This window comes from Labrus mixtus, chromosome 16, assembly GCF_963584025.1.
Source record: "Labrus mixtus chromosome 16, fLabMix1.1, whole genome shotgun sequence".
Lineage (NCBI taxonomy): Eukaryota > Metazoa > Chordata > Actinopteri > Labriformes > Labridae > Labrus > Labrus mixtus.
This window is the reverse complement of record NC_083627.1, coordinates 26,253,569-26,279,240: the sequence shown is the minus strand read 5'-3', so window position 1 is coordinate 26,279,240 and position 25,672 is coordinate 26,253,569. Positions and strand designations below refer to the sequence as shown.

The following is a 25,672-nucleotide window of genomic DNA, read 5'->3' as shown; positions in this document are numbered from 1 at the left end:
CCAACTATAATTCAATCTAATTATAAAATAGACTGCTCACATAGAAACCCTAACCCCTAACCCTTTGTTCCAATATTACAGTAAGTAACAGGGAAATAATAAATAGTTTTACATGGAGAGAGAGGCAGAAAGCAGACAGTCTGAAGAATTCTCCCCACGTAAAACATCTCTTCTGGGGCCACCGGGCCGCTGAGACTGGCCCTGGTGTACCATTCATTGCAGCCATCTACTTTAGCCAACACATTGTGATTGCACTTTGCAGTAGTATTGACTTTGTGTTCAATCCTTGCCTGTCACTGAAACTCAAAGGAAGCACCACCTGCATCCCTGTCCACCTCCTCCACATCCCTACGTCCAATCTTCTCACAGTGGTAGATAAACTATGTGGCCTTGAGTTTTTTTTTTTTACACTTACCAAAAAAACACCTTGGGGCAATAAATATTTCCCAACAACAAGGGGTTTAAGTTAAAAGTACGAAAAGTTTTTGTTAAGCTGATTTCTTCCACAAGTTGCCAAGGAACACTTCTCCAAATGTCCTTAGATCAAAGACTCTTAATCGCAGAAATTGTCTTCAAGATAAATATGTTGTTCCAAACACTCTGACTAACAGCTCCTGCTTCCATCTTCTTGCACGACCCTATGGAGATCACAAGAAGGGGCGTGCGTTGGTTTGCAAGCACCCACCTGCTCTTCCGGCGATCATGCTATCTGACCACTCATTGGTTTTTGATGATCAGCAGATCTCCCTAAATGCCACCTACACACCTATTCACATAACAATGCATCTTTTTTGAGACATCAAGCCTCAAAGGACTCTTCTCCATGTTATATTTTGACTTCAGATTTGTTCTGTCATAGGAGACATTGTTTCAGATTTCCAATAAAACGCATATAATAGACCTTGCTGACACACTCATATGTAATGTATGAATACAGGCAGCAAGCATGCATGCACTCCTTTCTCTTCAGCAGAGTTTTTTTTTCCTCATTCCAGCTCATGCCTTTGCTTTCTCACTGTATTAGTACCTTTATTTGATATTCGCAAAATGCATTACCGTGCTGTGCAGCGTTCCTCACCCTCAGGGGAGGCTGCAGTTGGCAGTTTCTCCAGAGAAAAAAGGAGAGCGAATAGCAGATTCCTCTCTACTGCTCAACAGCCGTCCAGTCCTCTGGGCAACAAACTCCGCTGCCTCCTTCCCTTGCTTGTCAGAACACCTCTTTGCCATGCAAATTGCTTTGTTTTGGGGGGTTTTTGACACTCTGGCTCTTCTCAAGCATCCTCTGAGCAAAAAGGCAGTTTGGAAGGAGAAAGAAAGGTCTTTTCTAAACGGTTCAAAATGCAGCCTTTGCAACAGTTTGAGCTCATGCTGTTACAGGAAATGTTATGTCATGGTAGATTTATGACTAAAGGGTCAAAGGGTTTCCCAACTGGGGGCTTTTTGTAGCTGTGGGATCGACTGTGACAAGTTGCAATGGTTATAGTTGGGAATGGACTTGTCAGAAGTGGAAGCTTTCAATAATGTGTGCTTCATAAGGTCAATGATGGCGGCTGTATGGTTCTGATTTTAAGTCTAAGCGTGAGCGGTTCTTTATTTAGTCAGCAGTCTTGCAATGTGCCTGGGGAGAATATAAGGTGATTTCTTTAGCAGTGGCTTATGTGTCTAAAATGATAAGTTCCTTAAGCCAATAATGGAAGCTGTCTCAAAAGAATGATGCATTAAGACAGTATAATGCATGTCTTCCTAATCTTTTTTGCACTGCATCAAATCTGAATTACTTTAAAGGTGTATTTATATAAAGAGCAAACAAGCCCCCTACAGGCCTTGAGCACTTCAGCTTTGGTGACCAGATAGTATTTTTTGGGCCATTTTTTTCGTTTGTGTGTTTTTGATTTTTTAGCAACACAACATTTTTCAAACTGTTTTAATTTGCAGCACATTTCTGTTGTATTTGTTTTGGATTTCTGTATTCCTGTTGTATTTTTGCATGTATTTTAAATGTGCATCATTTCTGGATTTGCTGTCAGTTTTACATAATAGTATTTTAGGCTGTTGTAGCTGTTGTCTGCCCTTGTCGGCCTCTATAATAAACACATAGAGAAATTATGAATGTTCTCTTCATTTTAATCCGCCTACAGAGCAGCATCTATTCCTCTGTCTCTGGTCACTGTTTTCCCCATTTACGCCGTCTCTTTCTCTCTCTCTCACTGGCTACATTCTTCACTCCATTCCACTTTATTTTATTCAGCCGCCTTCACACAGATTCAACTTGCTTTCTGTGTGGATTTGTGTGACTGATGGAGCTTTGAGGGGAGTGGAAGGAGCGTTCACCTCCCTGGAGCGAGGCTGGAGGCTGGTTAGAACCTCCCCTCTGCTTCACACTGATACACATACTAAAAAAAACAGTGGCCAGGTTTTCCTCTCCCATGCGTTAACCCAGAAGGAGCCCTACGGTGAGGCTCACATCAATGAGATTTCGTTATACACAGAGGCCAAAGAGAAGCACTTTTCAAAAACTCAGTATAACTTCTGGAATGTGTTTATAACTCGGCTTAGGTAGTCAAGTTTCGAGAAGTACATAATTGCCACAAATAGTATGAGTTTAGCTTTTAGCTTGTAAAAGATGAAAAACATTAACTGTGCTTTGAAGAATGCTAACTATATAACATCCCTGCTTCTGACACTAATGAAAGGATTGTCTCCATCTTTTAAGAGAAGCTGTTTCTGAAATGTCCAACCATTTGTGTGTGTTATTACAAACACAGTGCCAACACTAGAAGAGAAATCAACATTTTTTTTAAATCCTCATCATGTAACTAAATTATGTGCATCAATTGTTTTACTGTTACTGGCATAAAAAGAGGCCATATTTTATTTATTGTGTTTGTTTTATTTTTAATTATGAAGAACTATAAGCTTCATAAAAACCAAGGCATCTGTGTTTCTACTGCAAATGTTTTAGTAATGAAGTTAAATCGCCTCAAAAGAGATAGCAATTGCCAAACACAAATCTAAAGACGAACTGTACCGACAAAGGCTGACACATGCAACAAGTTAAAAGTTAAATCACAGATCTGCTCAGCCTACTGGATGTGAACAAAAACGTTCTAATGCTCTAAACCAAAGGTTCTAAGGATTATTGCCATTACAAGGAAAAAGACCAATACTCCTGGAGGTTGTCAACGTCATTTCTATATCCATGTACATAAAACACTAATTTTTGCCGTGGTCTGGATGATAGCCATGCATATGCAGAACCATAATGCAAAAAATCAGGGCCTGTAGATGACTTTTTATGCTGCAAAAAATAAATATCAAGACATGATGAAAAAAAAGATGGTAGTATTGGGGTTACTTTGTCTAAAATGTGCAGAAAATGAATGAAAATACAACAAAACGATGAAATGCTAGTCATATACGTCATCACATTAAATACAATCAAGACAGCCCAGCATGGGGCTAATCAGGAAAATGCCTTTTAATGCGAACAGTGGACTGTTTGGAAAAAGACCTTCAGTAAAGCTACCTGTGGCACACACACCACCTCTCTCTCTCTTTGCTATAGTCTGACCGTGATTACAGTGCCATACAACGCTTTGCTGCAGACGTGACTGGGATCGGAAAGCAGCCCGTTCCCACACTCGGCATGCTGGGTATATATCAGCGACTCATCTCCAAGACACAGGCTCCAAGGTCCCTCAATGTGAGACATGCCATTAGGTCTCGGTCTGTCTCGCTCTCTTTTCTTCTCCTTTGTTTGAATTCTCATTTGTCATTGCTGTTACTTTTTTTGGGTTTTGTGTATAATTTTTTATTATGCTTGTGGGGAGTATACAGATAAAAATTCTTGACAGTTGATGAGTTATTTCAGCTGAATCAGAGAAATCAAACTGAAATATCAGAGGTCTGATATGTATATAGTACATATACTGTATATATACATACACGTACATATGTGTATTAAACTGCTATCAAAAGTTACATGTAAGCCATCAAAGTTTGAAGCTGACAGAAGCTCCATGTCCATACCACCTCGGTGCAGCACATGAACCTCCACACAGCACAGATGTGGGTGTGGGTCTTAGCCCTGCAACTGAGGGGAAATTAATTACCAAGGGACTGAGTCAATCAGCCATGGATTTTCAATTATCCTTCAATGGTGGGCATGAAACAGCTTCAGCTGTGAAATACGCTGTAGAGCCCAGAGTGGGGATTCATTTCAGTGAACTGCCCTCAACACAAGTTACATTTTTCAGTGATGATATCTAAAAGCATCTGTCCTTTGCTGTGGAGAGTCACTCCACAGAGCGGGCAGAGAGAAAGAGAGAGAAACAAGAAGTGGCCGAAAACTTGCCACAGGGGTATTACAAAATATGTCCAGCTCTACAGAAAGCCCCTCTCCCTCCCTCCATCTTACCTTTTTTTTTCCTCACTCTGACTTTTCAATTTCCAGAGACCTGCAGGGGCCACAAGGCGAGCTCAAAGAGGACTGTAAATTTTTAAAATTCCATCTTCTTTTGCAAGGAACACATGGCCGGGGTCTAAGGTGGGCTGGCAGTCAGACAAGTAACATGAAAGACCCTTGAGCCTGATGACACCAACGACTGAATACCACTCAAAGCTTTCTACAGGATGGTGGTACAATAAAGGGAATGAAATGAAATGCTGCTAAAGAGATGATGGAATATTGGAGGAGTTGAGTGTTGTACAAAAACATTTCAAGCCTGTTGTTGTCATCAGGTGAAGGTTCATCTGGTCATGAAAACATTTGCATAAAGGGAGAAAGTGAAATGAAGCAGTAGAATGCTTATTTTGCTGAATTAATTTTAACACCATTCATCAAACAAAGATACAAATTTCTTATTAATTAGCTAATTATAGTAATTAACCTACCATGTCTCCTAAAAAACATGTTTTTATAGTCAATATTCACAACAACAAAGTTTTTGTCAGAAACATTTTGGTTTCATTCTCTTTCCAAAAGTTTACTGTAATTACTGTAACAAACTATTTAACAAAAAATATAATATTTCCCTAAATGTAACCGTCTTTTGTTGTGTCAACCAACCAAACGCAGGATTCAGTCTCCAGTGTAGCAGTCCTTTGTTTGTATGTATTTTATTGACAAAACTAATAATGCCAATGAATTAGATTTTAAAGGGATAATTCTGCTAGACTGTTAAGAAGACAGATGAGAAAATAAAACAAAAGGTCTCGTCAGCTGATTGGATCGTCTCTGTTTTTAAGTATGAAAATATTAAACAGATTATAGCCTCTGTTAAAATAAAGGAGAGCTAGCTTTACTGTATTCTGCTGAGGAGAACTTTACCCCCATAATCTGTGAATATCCGTTTAGAAAAGCAGAGGCGTGTGTTTGAGGGTTCAGCGCTTACCCCATAATTATTCCAATTAAGCTAATTTACTCCCACTGTTCTCTGCCGGTGGGGGAAAAGGAAGTAATGCCACAACAGAGGCTGAATTCAAAGTTTACCTCTGCAGGATAAACACCCGGTCCAAGTTAAATATCTATCCAGGCGTGCTCTGTCTCTCTCAGCCTGACGGATCAATGAAAGCAGTTTGAAGAAGGAGGTCGGTATGGAAGAGGGGGAAAGGGGAGCTGTTCTGAAAGCCAATTGATGGATAAGATAAATATTTCCCACCCACCTCTCATTGTTGTCTTTCAATAACCTCTATCGGTTCTCTCTTTCAAGTGATGTGAAAATCACTCTGGAATTAATATGAGCCATGAATTTGCTCTATTTCAGCCGTCGAGTTACAAATGGGCATTTTTACATTGTCATGCACCTTCAAAGTCTTGACTCTATGCGGGGTTTCTGCAGTCTCTCTTAATGACACCGCAGAAAATGTCAAGATTATTATTGGCCAGGTAGTGAGCCAGTTAATGTGTGGTTGGATTTTTTAGAAGTGTTAGTCTATGTTTGTGTGCGCAGCTGCAGAAAGGAGAAAGTGCCAGTGGTTACTTTCAATTATGTCCTTATTCATTTTTAATGGTGTTTATTGGAGCTTAAGGTCAATGGTGGTGTGTTTATGTGCGTTTCCTAACACTGAGCGAGTTAGCTGGCGTCCTGCTGGTGTGTCTGCGCTGTGTCTTTAAAAATGCACGCCGTTCCACTGCAGGAAGCGGCGACCCCACGAGGCTTTAACCTATCGAATGGTAAATATCAGCTAACACAGTCCAATGAAATTCCACATCTCATGCTCTTCCTTCTTCCTCATAACCTTCTTCAGTGATCCTTAAAAATAAAAATGATAGTGTCTGATTTATTTAATGAAAGCAATCCATTTAGGATCACTAAACATTTAAGCACTGGATCAATTTCCTGTGTGTTCCACCTCACATTGATATATCCTACCGTATATCCACATGACCTGGCTGTGATGGATCTTGTTTCAACACAGAGATTCATTAACCAAGACAGGAAGCTGTTTGACAGGCCAAGTGCCCGGGTGTGTGAGTGGAACTCGATCCTGTATCAGCATTAGCTACATGAACGATTTTTACAGTAATGGAATTCCGAGGTAGCTGTTATTTCATGCCTGATTTCATACGACGAAGCGCTGTCATTGGTTCATGTTCAGATGAGCACAACAGGACACCTTTGAACTGAAAATTAAGTATCAGCCTCTCACCTGCAGGAGATGGCATTAAGAATGGGATTAAATTTAGTGGATAGGAAGAGCTCACTGGAAAAAAAAAAAAGAAGCAATCAATATGCAGCACATCTGAGAGTACAAGGTAAATATGTATTGTTTAGAAGGAAATGTGATGCACAATTGTTTGTGATTGTTTTATATTGTATTCAGCCTCAAGATGTATCTGGAAAATAAATAAAAATGAGCAGAGGCAGGTAATATATTCATCATTAAAAATAGCAGTGCTGTTCAGGGAGGTTTCAACAGCCTCACAGAGCCAGACTGCATCTGGCAAAATCCATTTTCTCAGTAAAAGATTTCAGTGTGGGCAACAAACATCAGTTTAATTAGTCTGGTCAGGCCAATCAGTGGATGTGACAACATCACTAACAATCATTAAATCCCAACGCTGTGATACATAAAATAAATATATGACTCTGCAGCTGTATGGGTATGTTTTTCAGATCTTTGGCAAACATTTCTTGGAAGTTAGTTTCCCAGTCAACGCTCTTTTTTTGGTTCAAAATTATTATCTTATAATGTGAGCCATATAACTGGTTTGTTTCAGCAGTCAGGTGGAAAACTATTTTTTGCCCAGGTTTAAATCATTTCAATGTGTCACAATAGCTCCAGACAAAATCATTTTATTAACAAGAAAAGTGGTGCTTAGTTCTGAGTTTTATTACCAAATGGGACAAGATGTGCAGTAGCTGAAAAGAAGATTGCATGACAAGGAACAGATCTGATGCTTTTAGACGGACAACTACCCAGCACCTTCACACCTGTTTGTCTCTTTGTGCGATTACTCATATCCTTTATATGATGTCTACATTTTTTGTGTGTATGGTTGATGGACAGAAATGTTCAAGGACAGGCAAGTTTCACTCTGTTCTAATGAGCTGGCTGTGATGCTCGCTCTGCTTTGTCTCTCAGGCCCTCCTGCCTGCAAAACCACTAAAAGGTTTGAATTAAAATTTTAAACAGAGCTGTGCTGAGCTGCCTGCATCTCAGGACATTTATATATGAAAACACTTCACATCACTCGAAGCACTCTACTGAGTCGTATAGTTTTGTGCCAGTCTTCCAAGTACAAAAACACTTTCAGCTTCTTTCAAGTTCTTCTAAAAAAATAAAACATAGGCTGAAATACTAAGTCAATAATTGTAATCTCTATTTATCAAGTATTGTAAATCATGGTTCTTTGAGGGGGAGCAGGATCTTCTTCTGTTTTACAGATCCTTAGCTTTTTAGGAGATGTATAAAAGAACTGCATCAAGCTCCTGCTTCTGTCAATCTTAAGGGGGTAAGTCAAACAGACTCAACCTTCAAATTGACTCAAGTATACCAAAAGGTTGTTTATTCTACTTTAAATGATGCTAATATAATATAGCTTCTTTACTCTGTATAAAGATCAGGTCAATAGTATATGAATCATCAATAGTGAGTGGCTTTTTAGTGGATGATCTCCATAGAGTGTAGTACGTTATTCTTTATCTGGAGCTGCAGATTCACTAATCAGGGACCATACTGTCAGGCAGCATGTTTGTAGAGGTTCCTTAAAATGTTCTGTTTAATGTCACACTAGATGAGGGTGTGTTTCGAGCAGCTGTTGTGTTGCAAAATGTATTGAAATTATTCTCTGTGTGGAAAAAAAGCCACACTCTGTATACTGTACAAACACTGGAACTATATAACTAGATTTATAGCTGAGCATCACAGAGAAATGGCCTGCTTTGCATTATAACGGCGCGATAGTAGCGGATCGGGCCCATGAAAAGGCTTCAAGGCGGCCATTTGAAAATGTCTGTTTTCATATAACATGAACAAACTGCTCCGTCATTTTGAATATGCACATCATGGTACCAATTTAAATTCAAATTTGATGCTGAATCTACAAAACAAAGATACATCTTTGGCCAATGTTCCATTATAAACATTTCATAATAACATAACATGTTAGGACTATTCATATAAGAGCAGATTCAGCCGTGTTGTTTCTGCACTCTGAAACAGCACAGGTCTGTTCCTCTGCCAGCAATGCATAATGAGAATATGTGGCTTCCATGGTGCCAAACGCTTTGCCACATTTTCACCGATTATAGACGTTTCTACTTTGTGTGCCCCGGGGTTTCTGAGGCCCTTTGAAAAGGAAAAGCCCTTTTGTTACAGGAGAGATTGAGGGGAAGGAAAAGGGTTAGAAAAAAAAAGAGGATAAAACGCAGGAGATTTGACACGGAGTGAGAGAACGACTTATTGCATGGCTACAACAGGCTGCATGCAAAAGTCTGCTGCTGCTTCTGTGCATGTATGAGCACGTTCATTTATCCATCTGAACAATTGTTTATCTGCCTGAGTGGCACAGCTGTTCAAAGAGGACACAAACTGGCAGAGGGATTAGTGTTTTTGAGGAATTGAAAGCTGTTCGCCTCATGAAGACTGTGTTTGTTAAGAAAAATAAGTCTGGGAAAATCAACCCGTTCGCCAAAATGTAGGAAAAGGGTCAACATGCAATTCTTATATCTTTAAATATACTATATAGACTAATATTGAGCCCAGGAGGAGGGGCCTAGTTTGAATATTGTGTTTACAAGCTGCAACAAAAAATGCGACTAAATCCACCTTCAACAATTTTAATCCCATCCCGCCCCACCCCCATGGATATGTGGAGACTAGAGAGGGAGATGTTTAATTTTAGAATTATTGTTTGGTCCAATCTACAGTGGAGATCAGGTGAAATCATTTCATATTTACTGTACAGCAGGGAGAGGTAAGAGAACAAAGACAAGGATGGAAAGTTCTCTGTAATGATCTGTAATCTTTCTTTATTTCCATTTCCTCTCTCACCCACTAAGTTTGTCCTCACCTTCTCTCTCTCTCTCTCTCTCTCTCTCTTTGCCTCCTGAAGAGGAGTTGATGTTTCAGATATTAGTGAGCCGTGTCAGACAGTTAAACTGCCCTTTATCGATCCTCTAAGCTTCACTCTTTCCAAGCAGCCGTTATGGTTTTAATGGCTTGTAATGGATCAGGGGCCTCTTTGATGTCCAATTGCTCTGCAAGTCTGCCCTTGTTTTTGATATCATTTCAAAGGATCCTCCTAATTTCCGACATGAATTTTCAGGTCGATGAGGTACCTGGCCCCGGAATTCTAAAATGTCCCTGTATTGGAGGAAATCAGAGGAGACCACAGCGGGTTGGGTGGGAGCTGTGTTTTGGCATTTTGTCAAAGGTCACTTGAATCAAAGTGCTATGATGTAGATTAGATGAGCTTATCTAGACCACTGAGATTGACTTCCTTTCTGAACCTGCACTGATGTTTAAATACTCAAATTCTAATGTGTAGCTACAATCAGAGAGGAGCCTCTTTAACCGGACTTGCGATGTGAAATCAATCTTTACTTCTTATATCCAGAACTAACATGTGCAGAGAAACTAAATTCTGACTTTCTCAACCATTGAGTGACTTTCATAACCTAGAACTATTTGACCTAGAACATGACCGATACGATGGTCTGTTGATAATTTCCTGATTTGGGTGTATTAAAGATATTTCTGTTTCGATGTGTGTTTTCTAATCTGTACAAAATGTAATTGCAATTTGTTCTATATTTATATAATGATTAAGAAATTAGGTCTCTCAATAGTTTTTCTGTGTTAAAACTGGAATATTTTCTGCCTTAAACATCCCTTATCAGTCTCATGTCTGTAACTATTTAATCTTCTGGTCGTTCTTTTCCTCCACTGTGATCCCCAAACTTTTTTCTCTCTCCGGCTCCCTTACACCTTTTTCTCTCTGGGTTCTGTTGACGTTTCTTCAATACGTAACAGCTGTCTAGAAGCTTGAGCTAAACTACCTTGGCTTTAAGCGTATATCATGGCCACAGTTTATAATGATAAATACATTTAAATGTAAGGTAAAAAAATATAATAATTGAAACTATGTAGTTCTCTTGTTTAAAGCCACATTTTCATTAAGGAACCTAAAGTTGTGTACACTCAGCTAGCTCTTCAAAAAACTATGGACTCCATGACCTAAATAAAGGATATCAAAGTCTGAAAACCCCAAAAGAGAAAAGAGAGAAACCTGAAAAGAACCACGATTTGTGCGCCCTACATCCCCCCCCCCCCCCCCCTCCAACCCAACCCTGAGATCTTACAGTCTTCCCAAGATGGGTGTGTATGATACGGTCCCTGTGCGAAACATCAAAAACAAGCCTAAACTATTCATGTGCGTGGTATGTTTAATGTTGCTTGTGGCTGGCAGGTCCTGCACCATCATTAGTGCTGTTAGTACAACACATTGATTTTCTTTTTTTTACTCGGCCTGCCTCAGAAAACAACTGAAGGAACAATAGTACTTCAGTAATGTACGGGTTGAATTCAGCATGTGTTCATCTTGTATTCCTTTTGAATGCGTCTCATGGACCTCAGTGTCAAACAGATGTGCCAGTGGTAAAAAGAGAGAATGAGAAACTGTTTCCATTTGTTGTTTACACCTCGTTGGAAAAACAGAGAAAGATGTTTTGTCAAGCTCTCATTATCATCGAGTGCCTATGAACTAGCATGTTTGTTCAATATGTGTCACAGACAGTTGCAACCGTTAACAAGTGTATCCAACAAATGTTGCTAATAAGCTAATTACTGTGTTTCCTGTCAAATGGCGTGCATTCAAAAGTCAGTGTAGGTACAACAGCCTGCGTTAGCTCAGCTTTACAGCACTGGTGCGCTCTACAAGTGCAGGCAGCACTCATGATCAAAACAGTCTGAGCACAGCGTATAATTCATATTTTCCTCTGTCTCTTTCAGCCTCTTTCTCTGACATAAGCAATAAAAGAGAGAGCGATAGCAATGAGGAAACACTCTTCCTGTTTTTTTATGTCAGTGCAGCAGCTCGTTTGTCCCAGAATTAGCTCTGGTTTAAATGTCAACACTCGCCTAGTTTAACTTCATCAGCAGTCTGTGCCAGAAATCTGGGATGTAATTTACAACCCATAAAAGAGGATGTTGAAAAGTCCTCCCACTCACTCTCCAAAGTGTACCTCAACTAGCACTGATAACATGAGCGAATCAAGTGTCTGCCCATTACAAAAAAAAGCAACAGTGACATCAGATGTTTCCCCGGCCAGTTTGCGGAAAACCATTAAAGCAGTGTGACTGGCGTACAGTATGCGTCCAGTATTTCCTGTGTCTTGTTTCAAGCTCTGAGACAGTATGAAAATCATGACTAGCTGATTTAGTGTGCACTCTTTTTCCCTTCTGGTCTGTCCTGAGAAAGAGATTAGAAAATAGTTTGAATACACCCTATACTTAGGAAACTGACATATGAATATGAGAATGAGTTGGGATATAATTTTAAGCTTAGAGTGGAGATAATATTACCTATAAGATACGTGCAGAGCCAAATACACACATACAGCACAAAGAGTTGAGTCCAAACTATCCTCAGAAAGTTAATATATGATGATCTATTGTGATGCTCACACCATCCTCGCCCCTGCACTCTGAGATTTTAGCCTAAACTTTGAAAGCCATGAAATATTGATATGGTACACAGGAGAATTTTGGATGTAAGTGAGGCAGAATACTGCAGCGCTCGGCATCACATGTTTTATTGAAGCATCCAGTGTAGCACTCAGGGAGAGGGAGAGAAAAGAAAAAAATTGGGAAAGAAAAAAAAAGGAAGACCCAAAAGAGTTGGGGGAGGCTTCAGAAACAAGAGCTTGTGCTCTGGAAGGAGGCAGGGATGCGACTTTGCTGTCCTCAAATTGTCTGCTTTAATGAAGCATCGGCGATCGATACAGCAAGAGCAGAAGAAAAATGGGCTTCATATGAAGGTAAATATTAGTTCAAACTTCAGGTCTTGACCATAATACCCTCAGAAGGCGCATACCCTAACCCTAACCTTCATATATATAAATTGATGTCTTCTGAAGGTTTTGGTCACAAGTTTTGCACACAAAACAGAGAGGAACAGGGCACCTGGAAATATCAAAAGTACAACAAAGAATCGCACAAACAGGAGGAGGAGGATTTTCTAGTCTGCATTTTGTTTTCTAAATGAGTGTGTAACACTCAGGATACAAAATTTACTCTCAATCAAATATGTATTTATAAATAATAAATTATCAAAAAAACAAGATGTAACAAATTAAGGTGTACTGGGCTAATGTAGGTTAGACTCTTGGAGCTGGTGGAGAATTAATTAAACACATGACACAGAATGTTGATAACCGGTTTTGTATTTCAAAGTTCAATTTTTAACAAATAACAAAAAAACACTTGAACTTAATCAAGGAAAATACCACAATTAAATAAAAGAAAATAGGCCTTCAATTAACATATTCTTAAGGGCACCTTTTACCCTCCATACAACATCAGCAGCACAGCAGCTCCTCAAGGGCTTGAAGTTTCAGTTCAGTTAAGTCCAGCTTTGTGTCCAGGGTTGAAAAGCACAGTGTTTTTCTTTCAGAAGTTCTCCTTGACTGTTCTAGGAATGACTATGTCCTGCTGCCTTCTGACTGACTCCTTGATTGGTTTCAATCAGGTGATTAGTGCACCTGGTGAAAGGGGGTAGATGCCTGTTGGCTGCAGACTGCATCCAATTGGCTCAGGGGATTTGAATGACAGTTGCTGTTGTCCAATTTCAGCAGTGTTACAAGTGCCAGTAAAAAAATCTAAACCTTAATTATCCATATCATGCACCAGTGAAATCTCATCTTCACTTCTGTTTTCATACAACCTGAAAAAGGAGAAATACACAATTGCCTCTTCTCCATATTGTTTTTACAGTGGACAAAATATTAACATGACACCAAAAGCCTTTTTCATTGAAGCCTTTTTCTGCAAATGATGTCTTCTGTTCAGGACTAATGCCCTCTTGTCTCCTCCTTCTCTTACAAGAGGCACAAATGATCTGGAAGGATAATTTCTCATTACACAGCCGACATTGATGAAAATGAACAGTGCCGTCATTGATATAACTAATTGGTGAGTTAGAAGAGGGACAGCAACTGGTGAAGAGGGTGGGCTTGGACTATTTCCTGGCACTCAACGAACCATTTACAGAAAATATCCTTCACCACTGTGTGGAGAGGAAAATAACTGTGTAAGTTGGGAATAAATGGTTGAAGAGAGTGCAGCATGTTGACTGGTTTACAGATACCTGTGCCAGCGAGTATTTAAATCGCTCGCCAAATGCTTTCTAGAATGATATGCTATCATGGTGAGGAGAACACAAGATTAATCACAGACCAAGATGGCTGCCAAGAGGCTGATTTCAACAGTCATTGTCTTGAGGAAATTAAAAAAAACACAGCAATCAGAGGCGTTTGTGGCTGATGGCAGCTCACACACACAGCTGCATCTTGCCCTGGTACTTTGAGATTCACTTCTCATGCTCTCACAGGCGATGTGTGCGACTGTCTGTTTATTCCTCCATCATTCCCTCAATCCGCTTCTCACCATCTGTCCATCCACCCTGGAAGCATTCTTATCTACCATTTTAATTTGAGGGGGCAGTCATGTTAGCACATGTACACTACTGAATTACAAAATGTGACAGTAAGTAAGGGGAAATCGACAAACCAAACATTTCTACAGCAAGGCCAGACATGAGATAGAGAGGGAGTGTCACAAACAGGTCAATCCTTACATACCACACATACAGAGATTAACAATACACTGCGGGCAATCTGATCACTGTGACATGCCATCTGTGCACACACGGCTGATCACTATTTTTTACAGGGTTGTCTTAGCCACACTGGCTCTGGCTTTGATCATGTTCTATGAGTCTTTCCTCGCAACAATGGAGAGATGAAATTAGGATGTGATTGTTGATAATTAACGACTGCATTGGACAATTATCTCTTTATTATTTTATATTTCTCAAGTCAAGATATTCTACGCAGACACTTCACTAGCAGAATAACTATTTTATGATAGGAATGTTAAACAGTCATTCTTAAAGGGGTTTCTAATTTGAATTCAAGCGATGTAAATGATCGTTTTTGATTGTGTTGTTGCCATTCTCTGTACTCATTCTGTTTTGTAGTTCTCTCTACATCATTGAAAATGAGGACAAACCCTCAATGATTCTTTGAGATTTAGATAAAGGTTGAACGGATGAATTAATTTAAAAAAGTCATGTTTATGAGAGAAGTTGGCTTGCTAAAGGTCTTTAATTTGTTTCTTGTTAAGTGCATAGTTCAAATCACGGCTTGTTAGATGTAAAAAGGGATGAAAGAGTGCAGGTCTTTTATTAAGCTTTACTCTATTCTCCTTTTGTTTCCCCAAAATGTTCCCTCTTCTACAATATACAGTATGCAGAGAAGTCAGTAGAGCTATTACAGACTAGAAGTCAGTCATGTGATCGCCTCCTTATAAGTTGTAGAGGTCCATTAAGAAACTACCCATGAACAGAGTTAGCGCAGCTCGCCCTTCTTCATAAATTTTTATCAACTATTAAATCATATATTTGTATCATTGTATCAACCTTTAACCCCAATATTTATTAAAAAGCTGTTAGGATATTTTTATGTTCAGACATTATTCAAATTTCTTAAAGGAAATAAGATGTTGGCCTTTGGCTTTCAGTAAAACACATATTGGCACTGATTCTTCTACTCTCAAGCTCCTGTGAGGAGTTTTTTATTTAGCAGGTAATAACCTCGTCTGAAATGTATATTGATTCTTTAAAAAGACAAAAAAAATAGCAAAGAAGACTATCAGCGCAAACATTGACTGGTCCTATCTTGTTGTGCATGAAAGTGCTGCAAGCTAAAGAAACAGCCTTTTCCTTTTTTTTAAATGTCACACCTAAGATATTATTTGAGTTGCATGTTAGACGTTTTAAACAAAGACACAATAATGACTTTATTGGCAAACGCCACTGACACATGTACAGGACAAGATCCGCAAGAGATAAGGCTTTCGTTTTGTCCACAGATCCAACTGTAGTTTCTTCTGTGAGTCTTTCAATGCTGACTTCATTAGGCATCAATACTGACTGAAAGCTATTTTTAAGAGTGTGTGATCTTCTCTTTTTTTATATATGAGAGTTTGTTCTCTCAGCTGTCTCTACTGTAGAGAGTATCTGCACACTCACAGTTTTGAAGTGGAAATGATGAGCTTGCTGAGCCTGGCCCTGAACATCACCAAGAAGAATTCTCTTTTTCCATCCACACCAACTCAAGTCTTCAAGCGACAAGGTGACAGGGTTGGGTTAAAAATATGACAGAGCTCACATTTTAGAAACATCTCCTGCTAATGTTGCAGGCTTGATGTTTTGGACAGCAGTATTTATAAAATGCAATCATCCCTCTCTCTCTCTCGTACTCTACAACTCCCATTCTCATTCCCACCTTCAGACTTAAGCCCTTTCATACACATATGTCCACACACATGAGGGATACACAGACACGTTCAGTGGGAACAAGTGAAAGTCAATGGGCTGAGAGATGGAGCAGAGAGGCTCAAGCTGAACAGCAAGGTGCCATCTCACTGCACATGTGTGCCTCAGAGAACACCTGAAAGCTATCTGGTGTGTTGTTTACATTCACTGACGTTTCTTTCTGCAGGTTTCCAGTGCACATTATGGCTGCTTGGTGAGTCATACACTGAGGAGGATGCAGCTTAGGTCTGCAAAGACATCCTGCTACTCAAAGTCCTGAAACCTGAACTTCTGATATTGTAGAGCACCAGAAATATAACAGATCACGTTCAAGTATTTACATTCATGTTTAGTTCAATAATGACATGTAACAACTACAGCCTGAATGTTAATACATTTTGCAAATTGATGTTTTGTCTTTATCCATGTCCACGAACACAATTCATAAGGCTTCCTACAAAAAAATAGTAAACTCTGTTAAACATTAAAGTACATACCTGCAGTCTTATTCTTATGCTGACCACTGTCCACTCAGCTATCATGTTCTGCCATATTTTGCATTTTCAAAATCACAATTATCATTGCATTTAGCATTGGTGTGTGTCTATATCAGCCCATATTGGCTACCATATATCTGTTATATATTTGTACCGTCTATCGGCCCCTAACACCAACAACATCAAGCTTGTGTTTCAACCTGCTTATGGAAATTTTACATGTGGCCCCGGGCATTGAATACAAGAGTGACTTGTTTGACTTGTTTGACTTGTGTCACAATGTGTATTTGAGATCACACTGGCATGGTTTGTTTTTCGTACTTGCAGCAAAAAAGGAGCCTGGTTGGGGAACATATTGTACCACACAAACTCTTCTGCAGAGCTTAAGCTTGCTACCACACTTCTCGCAGGTAATCACTAGCAAACAAGCCAAATAAACTGAGAGGGGGAGCCCACATACACACACACAGACAGACAACTACTTAAGAGCACTAGAAATTCATCTCTGACTCAAAAACCTCTTTTTCTAATGTGAGCTCATTACTATCCAAGGAAAGTGAACACAGAAACAAAAAAATGAGGTTTCCTTTCATTCGCTCATCCTGCCCGGTCTTTTCAATCGTAAGTGACCCTGACAAGACAGCGAGCAAAGAGGGGCATAAAAAGCAGCAGATTCAAAGTCTTTTTGTGTGTGTGTGTGTGTGTGTGTGTGTGGAAGAAATATGCCGAGTAATGTGACATTCAGTTCAAAATGCAGCCTCTTGAATTTTTTGCTATCTCCCCCGCACACAAGCTTCACTCCTTTCTTATCGTCGTCTGATAACCTTTGTAGAGTTCACAGCAAATGGAATGTATTCTTTGGATGAAGCATTTCCCCTCTTTGTTACAGCAGAATAGTGCAGAGTCAAAGAAACTGTGTGCAATAAAGTTAGGGGGTCAAAAGTTTACCAGATGCAGGAATGAGGGGTGTTTAACACCTGCAGGGAGAAATCATAAAGCTTTAAGAAGTTTATAGAGAATCTAATGAATTTATGACTAATTAATTTATGACTAATTAATTTATGACGTTGGACAAAACGAAAGCCTTATCCCTTATCTATTTCATGTTCTTGATAATTCACATCATCAGGACTGATTAGTAGAACTTTTTTGTGTTCATGCCAAAAACACATCAATGTGAGAAAAAAAGCCTCAGATTGTTTAATAATTTGAAAATATGCTCTCAATCATTTTGCAGTGTGAGAGCGTGTTTTGGGAAGTTTTTTTTGAAAACTGAAGTTCTATGCTGCACCAAGAGTTTAAGTTTATTTAAATCTGTCTGGTTGTAGAACGAGGGAGGATTCTGCATATAAGAGCTACGCCAATTAGAAATTCACCCTGGCAAGGCTAATGAAGGATTAATCCATGAGCTGGAGCCCCCTTTAAAATCCTGGATTACATCTGCACACCGTATATAGGGAAAGGAAGTGCGGGAAACTCTAACTCTCAAATTATATAATAATTCTCTGATAGAAGTGCATGAAAACATACAAATCTGAGAAAACATGTAAAAGCATGTGCACAGAAGTGATCTACTGACCGGCTTGGCACTACAGCATCCAGTGTTCAAAAACAGTGAACGTATATATTCAACACACATACATTACACACACTATGATATATACTGTGCAAACCCTACCTGGACCAGGTTCCAGCCCTCCAAGGACTCCGCGATGATGGAGGTCACAGAGGGGCAGACTCCGCCGAAGATCATCAGGTGTTTGGGGCCGTAGCAGATTGCATCAAAGAAGGCCCTCAGCCCCTTGGCATTGTCACACTGCAGAGAGAGAGAGAGGTGGAGAAGAGGAAAGAGAGATAAAGTTGGGAAAGAGGTAGGCAGAGGGAAACAAGGAAAAAGAGAAGCATTGTAAGTTTCATTTAGAAGACAAAAATCTTAACATACAGACTTTGTGTTGCTCTGCAAGCAATGGGAGACAGTGGGTAATTGAAATATTTGATAGTTGGGGAAATTGTCCATAAATGAGTTCAACACTTAACACTGTACTCTGTGAGTCCTTCTGTTGTTCAATAAATCAATAGCTACCACTAGTGCAAGAAAATCTGCTTCCCTTACTTTTTATAGACCAATTGATTTACTAAAGTTTATCAGATTTATTTATTGGCCTTTATATGTTTGTCATTCCCCCATTATAACATGTGGGCAATTTTTAAGCTATTTTAGAAGCTTGTGGTATTTTTCTAATATAAATATGGTTAAAGTGATCAGTTTCGGCAACTAAAATCAATGTCACTCATCCAAAAATATACAAACCACTGCTTAAACATTGTGGTCACAGACACACACATTCACACACACTTGTTAAGCGTCTCTTTTTTAGGATTTCAAACACTGTCAAACAGTTGTATTTACTGAAGAAAAAGCAAGGAACATAACCATTCTTCCCCACCTACATCACATTGTCATTCTCCGTATGAAATCATCTTAAAGCTGCTGTATCACCAGGCTCTATTGTGCTCACACTGACAAGTTGAGTTGCCCACATTTTCTTCTCTGTTGCATGGTAACAAAGTGAGAGTGGCAATCCTAGCAGCCCACCTTGTTATGGCCAGCTGGTTAGAAATGAATGGTAAAAGTATGCAAATGGGATATGTTCTGTAATAGCCTGCTGCTTTATTCCGCTGTGTGAATAGGATAAGGAATCCCCACCGTGTCTAATCACATCCTCTCCCTTTAATTCCACCTGAGGCATATCCACAATCTAGTGTGCTTGTGACTGACAATACAGGATATATTGTTCTCTGTATGTGCTCAGGGGAAAGCCTATTTATACCAGTAATTGGTGTTCTATATTTGACAATTTGAAAGGGAGTCACACAAAAATACTTGATTATTTAAACACACCAGTAGCTCATGATTAAATCTGACTGTAGCAGCTTGTGCATTTTCTCCTCCTTTAAAAGAGAGAGAGACAAGAAGAGAACACATATTGTACACATGTGTCTGCCATGACACCTGCCCTGCGCTTTACAAAGTTACCAACACATCGCACACATGTTTGGATAGACGTCTCATCCCTCCACATTCAGTTTTTCAATCTGCGCTGTGTGGGCCCCGCCATGCTTGTTCTTCAGTGAGAAATCTCATTCAGTCGCCGCCTGATGGCTAACAAGGTCAAATAACTCTCCAGATGAGATGGACTCTGTTAGAAGGCGCCAACACGCACACCACCTGCCTTTCAGCCAGCCAGCCAGTCATCTGTCCGTCGGCCACACACAGAATCACATCCTGAATTGAGTGTGTGTAATAAAAGACTGAGGCTGGAAGTGTTCAACGCTGATAGGAATATCATTACAAACTGTGGAGATCACAGCAAAACCAGTTAGCCAGTTGTTGTACCATCAAAAGTGACCTACGCTGTTTTTTCTTCATCTCTCTCTTATTTCTCTCCCTCTCTCTCCCTTTCACACACTCTTTACCTCGGGTTGCTATAGCAACATAAAATGGCTGCAGCACTGGATCAGAGCGGGGGCCCTGCTCATGCAGCCTTTGAGATACATAGTTTAACATGATGATTTGAAAACACACACAGATTCAATTAATGTATGTCGGCATGTTAAGAGAGTAAAAGTGATTAAATATTTAGTCTCAGATTGTTTCTCATGAACAGTGAACATTATAGTGAACTAGTGAGCATGCAGTTTATTCTTGTAGTGCATCCTTCACAGCATGTGGAAGTATAATGACAGTGAGGGAAAAGTGTAATTCTCATCCTAAAATCTTAAAGACTACAACTTCTTCCAACTTAATGCTTTCTTGTCCAGCAGTCAAAACTATTATTTTTCTCTCTCTACTCTCTCCTACAGGCAACACTCACACAGGTAGTCAAATCAAATCAAATCAAACAAAACACCCGTTTCATTTTTCTCATTTATGTTTTTGTTCAGTTTCTTTTTTTTAAAACAAAATGTTATTTTCACTCCCAGATTTGTCTTAAATGATCTAAATTACTGTAGCTGTCACTGTTTTTATGCGTGTATATTGTCTGTCTACTGATAACACTTCAGATAAGAGTCCACACGTATCATAAATGTCATGCATGAATTAATCATGAATTAAAGCATGTATTCATTATGAGTTACGCACATGTATTCAACAGTATCTTCATTCATTAATGCATTTACTAAGGTGTTTCAGTCGTCATGAGTCATGAGTTATTGAGGGATGTTCATGATGTTCATGATTTCTTTACAAACAAGTTAAAGGGAAGTGTTGATCATGGTTACTTCAGCATTTCTTCTTCATGGCTTATGTGTTAAAGACTCAGGGATGTTCATAACTGATGACTGAACACCTTAGTGAATGCATTTCCAGTAATTCAAGTATGAAGATAATGCTAATAAATCTGCATTACTGATATTTCATCATGAATACATTAATTCATGAAAATTTGTGGACCCTCAAAACACAGTATCACAGTACAACAATATCACAATTAAGCAGCAAATCCATACAATGGAACATCTAAACCTTCATATTTTGTAGCATTTCTTCTTGACAAGTGATGCTTTATTCATTATTAATAAACTCACCAACTATCTATTAAGGGTTTTAACCAAATCCTTCCATAAACCTTTCCATCTCTTATCAAATATTTTCTTTTAGGACTGTGCCATCGCTCGACTAAGAAAAGTAATGAACAATCACAACATTAAAAAGCTACCTCGTCTTTTTGTCACGTTGTCTGTTCATCCCTCCTGCTTCATTCATCTTGTCCTACTTGTGCTGGGCATACATGCACACAATCTGTTGTGACTGCTCACAGAGCCTTGAGTGTTGTGTTGTCATGCCAACGGTGTAACTATCCACACTTTGAGCCAAGATGAGGGAGGAGGCGGTGGTAGGGCCGGTGTAGAGATGGTTATATTTAGCCTGTCATTAGGTAGCACAACCAGTCGGACATTAATCAATACTTATGCAGCTATGGAGACTCTGCAGAGCTTAATGTCGGACATGAAGCAGGTTCGAGGGGAAAGAGACATGGAGATAGTGATGGTGATGGGACGAGAAAGTGACAAAAAAGAGAAAGTGAAAACGTATCAGCCTGACATTCAGAGTGCACTAATAAAGCAGAGTCAAACAGTAATAAACCAGTCCTCCATTACAACCTCACAAAGGAGTGATTCACTAACCTAAGAGTGATGGCTCAGTAGCTGCTGGTTTACCTATCTACCCATTATATATGGAAAAAAATACATTTTAAGAAAAATGATTATTGTTTCTTATGTACATGAGCCACTTGTTCTGCTCTCACATTTATTTATTTCAATCTTGTATATCCTTACTCAAAATTTCAGAGACAGTTTTTTTTGTATATTTCAAGGTCTCCCAAGCAGCTCCTCTAGAGGTTTGGGTCTTACATCCCAGTTTTTCCAGAGAAATATAAAAAAATAAAACACAAGAAGTTCCGAGGAAAAAACGGGTACATTGAGAGAGGCATAGCAGCACTTAACTCTCAAGTCGAGCAGCAAGAAATACTACAGCACTTTATTTCTCTCCTCCCCAGTCTGAAATCTAATTCCTGGCATTTGGAGCAGATCGATGGGGTTAACGCCCGTAGTAATCTGTTTGACCGCCTTGGGAGGAAGCCAAAGAAGGTGTGTGTCAGTGTGTGTGTCTGTGTGTGTCTGTGTGTGTCAGTGCGTGCGTTGAGAAGTTGGTGGGGTGAGGAGTAAAGGCTGATTGCGGAAAATCTGGAAATGGAAACTCCAGGGAAGGCATATATAATGATGAAGATCCATACACAGAAAATGTAATACAGTGTCATATCCTGCCTACACCCACACACACCCACACACACATACAGCCAAGCACACACACCCACCCACACCCACACACAGATTTAGAGATACTTGTTTCAATATTCCGGCTATATTACTCTTAATTTTCTCAAGATGTCGCCGCCTCAGCATGACATTTCAACGCACTGAGTTAGCACAAAATATTTAAAAGATATTACTGGTGGGACAGCGTGCCAAGGAGGAATATATTTCATACCCTCCTAAATGCATTGTCTCCATTTCCTTTCCTTGACTCTGACCTTTACACAAAGCGCCTAACACTCATCCCTACTGATTTATCATTACATGAATACATTAACTCACTGTTTTTGTGCTACCGATAAATCACACTCAATTAGGCTAAATGTTAGGAATCAGCTACCCCATAATGTCAGAGGGAAACTCATGTTTGTTCCCTAATATCTAATGTTGCACGAGATGATTTGCATACATACATTTAAAAAAAAATCAGAATCTATAAAGTCTTTGAAATGCCATGTTTTATTTAAAGGTCAGCATGCAGATCTGCATTTGTCCTCCAGAAAGGCTCTAACAATAAAGATTTTCTTACTAAACATGATTAAATGTGATTCTTTACTTAAAGGGAACAGAACTTAAAACCATCAAAAAGACAAAAACATTTATACAATTAAACATCATTGGAGAGGATCTTTTTTAGTCAAGCCAACAATTTATTGTTTATTGTACAGTTTGAGTTGCTGTTAACTGAATTTCATTTTCCACTAGCAGTGCTTTGTGTATTCTGAGAGCTAAAAGAAATAGTTTGAATACAAGGGCTGAAAAAATTACATCAATGGCATCTAATAACAATGTGCCTTGAGAAATGTAACAATGCATAGACGTGGATTGAAGAATCGATTCAGTGTTCAATAACTCGATATTATTATTCAAATAATCACTTCCTATTGCCATCTTTCAGATATTTTTCTCTCCCCATTACGAACCAGGCCGTCACGTCACATAGATATTATACCTAAAAGTCCTCAGTTTTTAAATTGGAAGGCTCAGCTGGAAACAATACTGATTATCACACATGTGTAACACTGCTGAAATTGGACAACAGCAACTGTCATTCAAATCCCCTGAGCCAATTGGATGCAGTCTGCAGCCAACAGGCATCTACCCCCTTTCACCAGGTGCACTAATCACCTGATTGAAACCAATCAAGGAGTCAGTCAGAAGGCAGCAGGACATAGTCATTCCTAGAACAGTCAAGGAGAACTTCTGAAAGAAAAACACTGTGCTTTTCAACCCTGGACACAAAGCTGGACTTAACTTAACTGAAACTTCAAGCCCTTGAGGAGCTGCTGTGGAGGAATGTGTCAGGGCTGAACACTGGTCAGGCCATATTGCCGGAGCAAAGAAGATGGGGAGCTAAAGGAGCAACTTCAAAAGACTCAAGAAGATTCCCTCAAAAGGCAGGCCTCAAGCCTGGCTGTCTGGTTAAAGGGTGTGGTAGGATTTCCCCTACCTAAATAAACATTTGAATTCGTTGGACATCTGCACACACATAACAAAAAAGTGCAGTACGTGTAATGTGTTTGGTGTATGATTTATACGAATAGAATTGGGAATATTTAGCATATGTTGTATGGAGGGTAAAAAGTGCCCTTAAGAATCTGTTAATTGAAGGCCTATTTTCTTTTATTTAATTGTGGTATTTTCCTTGATTAAGTTCAAGTGTTTTTTTTTGTTATTTGTTAAAAATTGAACTTTGAAATACAAAACCGGTTATCAACATTCTGTGTCATGTGTTTAATTAATTCTCCACCAGCTCCAAGAGTCTAACCTACATTAGCCCAGTACACCTTAATTTGTTACATCTTGTTTTTTTGATAATTTACTATTTATAAATACATATTTGATTGAGAGTAAATTTTGTATCCTGAGTGTTACACATGCAACAGCTCTAAAACAGCATGCTAAACCTGTCCTACACGTACAAGTTATTCTAAGTGTTGAACCTAAACCCTCCGCTCTAACCAGCTCTGTGTGTAGAACAACCCTGTAGAGACCAAGAGGGTGTGTCTCTGTACTGTACGTGTATAAGTGTACCCGTGTGTGATATTGTGACCAAGAATAAGAGCTGATCAGAGATCCAGGCGGGAGCTAAACATGATGAAATGCCTTGTTAGTGCTGCAAACAGAGGCAGCTGCACCTGTCCCTTATCTAATGGCAAATTACTGAACCCAAATCAGCAACCTGAGGCCCAAGCCTGCACACACACATGTGAGTATGTAGGAGAGACATAAAACAACAGAGAGACAGACAGGAAGAGGGGGGGAGTGTGATCTGATGTCAGAAGCAATCTGTTCCTCACACACATCGCATTTATTCATGACAGGGCCAACAGCACAGGTGATTACCGAGAACAAATCTGAAGAATTTCTCCTAAGAGGTTTCATGTTTTGTACTTGTTACTGCCTCAACTGTGCAAATAAAGTGATGCCATTTACAAACACTCTCAAATAGGTGCTTACCGCGTGTGCTATGTGTGTTTGAAACAATACTCCCCCCTCAATCCTACAAACAGAATGTATGACACTTAAAAGCATTTGAGGAACATTTATATTTCATAAACACCCTGAACACAGTAATACAGACGTATGGAAATCCACAGAAACCTTTCTAACAAGAAAAAATGGAATCAAATGTTTTTAACTATCTCCAAGTGATTAAGACTGATCAGTTACTTTTTGCCACAGGTAGTGGCAGCCATAATGAAGAATGGAGGACACTGCTTTGGATTAGAAGTTGGGGGATTTTTTGGGCGGGCTAAAATTCTTCATGTTAACTTGCGTACTTGTTGATACCTAAATGCTAGATTTTAGGCTGTATTTTGGGCATTTTCAATACTTATTGGTGTTTGGGCAGCGCAAATAGTTCAAATCAATGCATGGCCAACACAAACCTATAACATATCCCAGGATACACATGCATACATTCATCATGCCTTCATGATGCAACGGTTCTAAATAATCTCCCCATGCTGCAACAATGCAGCAGATGCAAGAAGCTGGTCTCCACTAACAGCTACATCCGCCTCCTGCATGCACTGACACCTCATTGAATTACTTCCACATCCCCAAGCCAGAAGAGGAAAAGTTAGCCACGCAGAATCCAGCCAGCGTTTGCTAAACATGTGCTTTGCATTAAAAAGACCTATAGAGTTAGCAGGGTCAGATCTAAAGGAGATTATCTATTTCCCCATGTAAAACAACCAAACTAATCCTCTAAACTCTGTCATGGCTGCCAATACCAACTAGTGTCTGC

General features: G+C 39.4%; 1 protein-coding gene across 1 annotated transcript in view; it reads right to left on the bottom strand.

The window, feature by feature from the left end:
- The window catches only part of gabbr2 (gamma-aminobutyric acid (GABA) B receptor, 2), a 173,944-nt gene that overhangs the window by 106,634 nt on the left and 41,638 nt on the right, over positions 1–25,672 (bottom strand). The window contains exon 2 of the mRNA XM_061059533.1: positions 18,218–18,355. Within this exon, the coding sequence (XP_060915516.1) occupies positions 18,218–18,355 (138 nt within the window). The remainder of the gene's footprint in view (positions 1–18,217; positions 18,356–25,672) is intronic.